This window comes from Protomyctophum bolini (genome assembly GCF_963924005.1).
Source record: "Protomyctophum bolini genome assembly, chromosome: 8".
NCBI classification, from domain to species: Eukaryota; Metazoa; Chordata; class Actinopteri; order Myctophiformes; family Myctophidae; genus Protomyctophum; species Protomyctophum bolini.
In genome coordinates, this window is record NC_137869.1 from 45,315,223 (window position 1) to 45,317,518 (window position 2,296).

The 2,296-nt window shown below is 57.9% G+C and overlaps 1 protein-coding gene across 1 annotated transcript; it reads right to left on the bottom strand.

Moving 5' to 3' along the window:
- Positions 1-490: 490 nt before the first annotated feature.
- LOC308320292 (excitatory amino acid transporter 1-like) lies at positions 491-1,963 on the bottom strand (the record flags this gene model as incomplete). The annotated part of the gene is made up of 1 exon (XM_080770607.1): positions 491-1,963. One exon carries the CDS (start codon positions 1,961-1,963, stop codon positions 491-493), a length of 1,473 nt encoding a protein of 490 aa, XP_080626733.1.
- Positions 1,964-2,296: the final 333 nt, after the last annotated feature.

The window sequence follows — 2,296 nt, forward strand, 5'->3', positions numbered from 1 at the left end:
AGTCGTGCATAATTGAGTGTGGGTTCGTCCGTGCGTTCCTCTGCTTCCAGGTAGGGGGTCGACTGTAGGCTATAGGGTGCTGCTTGCCTATCGGGCCTGGTTCTTTAGCCGACTGGTGACGTATGCGCCTTTCGGATACACAAGTCCCAGGTTCACCTTCCCCCACAAAGGCTACATTAGTCCTGCCATTGGAAATACGGGGTGGAGGTTCTTCTAGGCCTGCTGGGGAATGTGGATGCAAAGCTTCATGCAAATCAATCCAGCAGCGCCTGAGATTAGTTGTACAGACACAGCTAGCTACTGTAGTGTACTGTGTACAGCAAATACATGAGCCCTATTCAGACACTGCTATCAGCAGCTTTAATTGCTTCTTCACCAAGTTCTGAACCAATGCAGTCTTCATCTACGGAAATGGTATCCGGGCCTTTGGCTCTCACATGATGGTCTCACTTTTTGCTGGGTTTGGCAGCCATTTTTCTTTTTAGTCATTTTACACACGAGTCTCTCCGTTCTCCTCGATGACGGGGTTGCCCAGTTCGGAATCTCCGTTTCTTAGTTCCTCGCGAGACAGATGCTCCACGATGCCCGCGCCCAGAGAGTCGCCCAGCACGTTGATGGTGGTACGCACGCGGTCCAGGAACCAGTCCACGATGAGGATCAGCGTTATGCCCTCCATTGGCAGTCCCACCGACGCCAACACGATCACCATGGTGATCAGCCCAGCCTGAGGGATGCCCGCCGCTCCGATGCTGGCGAGGGTCGCCGTCAGGCTGATGGTGATGATCTGGCCAAAGTCGAGGTCCATGTTATAGACCTGAGCGATGAAAATAGCCGCCACGGCCTCGTAGAGAGCGGTGCCGTCCATGTTGATGGTGGCGCCCACGGGGAGGATGAAGCGCGTCACCCGCTTGTCCACGCGGTTGTTCTCCTCCAGACAGCGGAAGGTGATCGGCAGGGTGGCGGAGCTGGAGGAGGTGCCCAGCGCGGTGAGCAGCGCCTGGAGCAGTCCTCCGATGAAGACGTACGGGTTCTTCCGGGTCACGGCGAAGAACAGCAGCGGCAGCACAAGCATGCCGTGGATGAGCAGGCCCACGATGACGGTCAGCGTGTACATCCCGAGCTGAGTCCCCATCGCCGACAGGTCGTTCATCTCCATGATCTTGCCGGCGATCAGGAACAGGATGCCCACGGGCGCGTACCAGATGATGGCGCCGACCAGCATCATGATGGCGTCGTTGAGCCCGTTGAAGACCTCCAGGAGCACCTTGCCCTGCTCCTTCATCTTGCTGATGACCAGCCCGAGGCACAGGGAGAACACCACCAGGCCCAGGACGTTGACGCCGGGCGAGGACGACGCCACGGGCACCAGCTCCTCCACGCTCGTCAGCACGGTGGCGTTGCCCTCGGTCACGTTCACGGCGGTGACGACCTTCCTGTACGCCGTCTTGTACTGCTTGAAGCAGGCCTCCACCACGTTGGGGGGGATCATGTTCCGGATGAGGTCCAGGATGGCGTCGGCGGCGCGCACGGGCTCCATGCCGCCGCCGGAGATCTCGGGGACGCCGTCGCCGCCCACCACTGTTCCGGGCTTGATGATCACGACCAGGACGATGCCCAGGAAGACGGCCAGGAGGGTGGTCACCATGTAGTAGGCCACGGCGCGCATCCCCATCTTGCCCGACGCCGTGCTGTCCAGAGAGGCGATGCCCGTCACCAGGCTGGAGACCACCAGGGGTATCATCACCATGCGCAGCAGCCTCATCAGCATCTCCCCGGGGAAGGAGAAGTACTTGATCTGCATCGCCGTGAGGTTCAGCGGGCGCAGCGAGAATCCCAGGATCACGCCCGCGACGACCGCGGCGATGGTGAACAGGACAAAGAGGTTCCTCATGAGGAAGCCCTTGACGTTCTCCCCGGTGATGGAGCGGACCCTCTCCTTCATGCCAGTGAATTTGCGGTCCATCCTTGTTGCCGTTTTGGGAGGAAAATTATTGATTATTGATTGGGCTCAGTGCCCCGGCGTTGCAGTAGTGGCGTCCGATCAGAGCGCTTGCTCTTGTGACCGGGTGTGATGGCTTCGGTAACTACTGCAAGGGTACTGAGTATGGTTATCAACAGATGTGTCTCGAAGGTTTTAGTTGAGCTTACGATACAATTACGATTACCGATTCTACGTCAATCTCAACCTCAAACTTAGAACGCACTGCTTTTATGCTGTTTGGCGGGGTTCACACTCGTCACGATGAGATCACGAGTCAGTCATGCCCAAATATAGGGTTCCATGTCAGGTCTATGG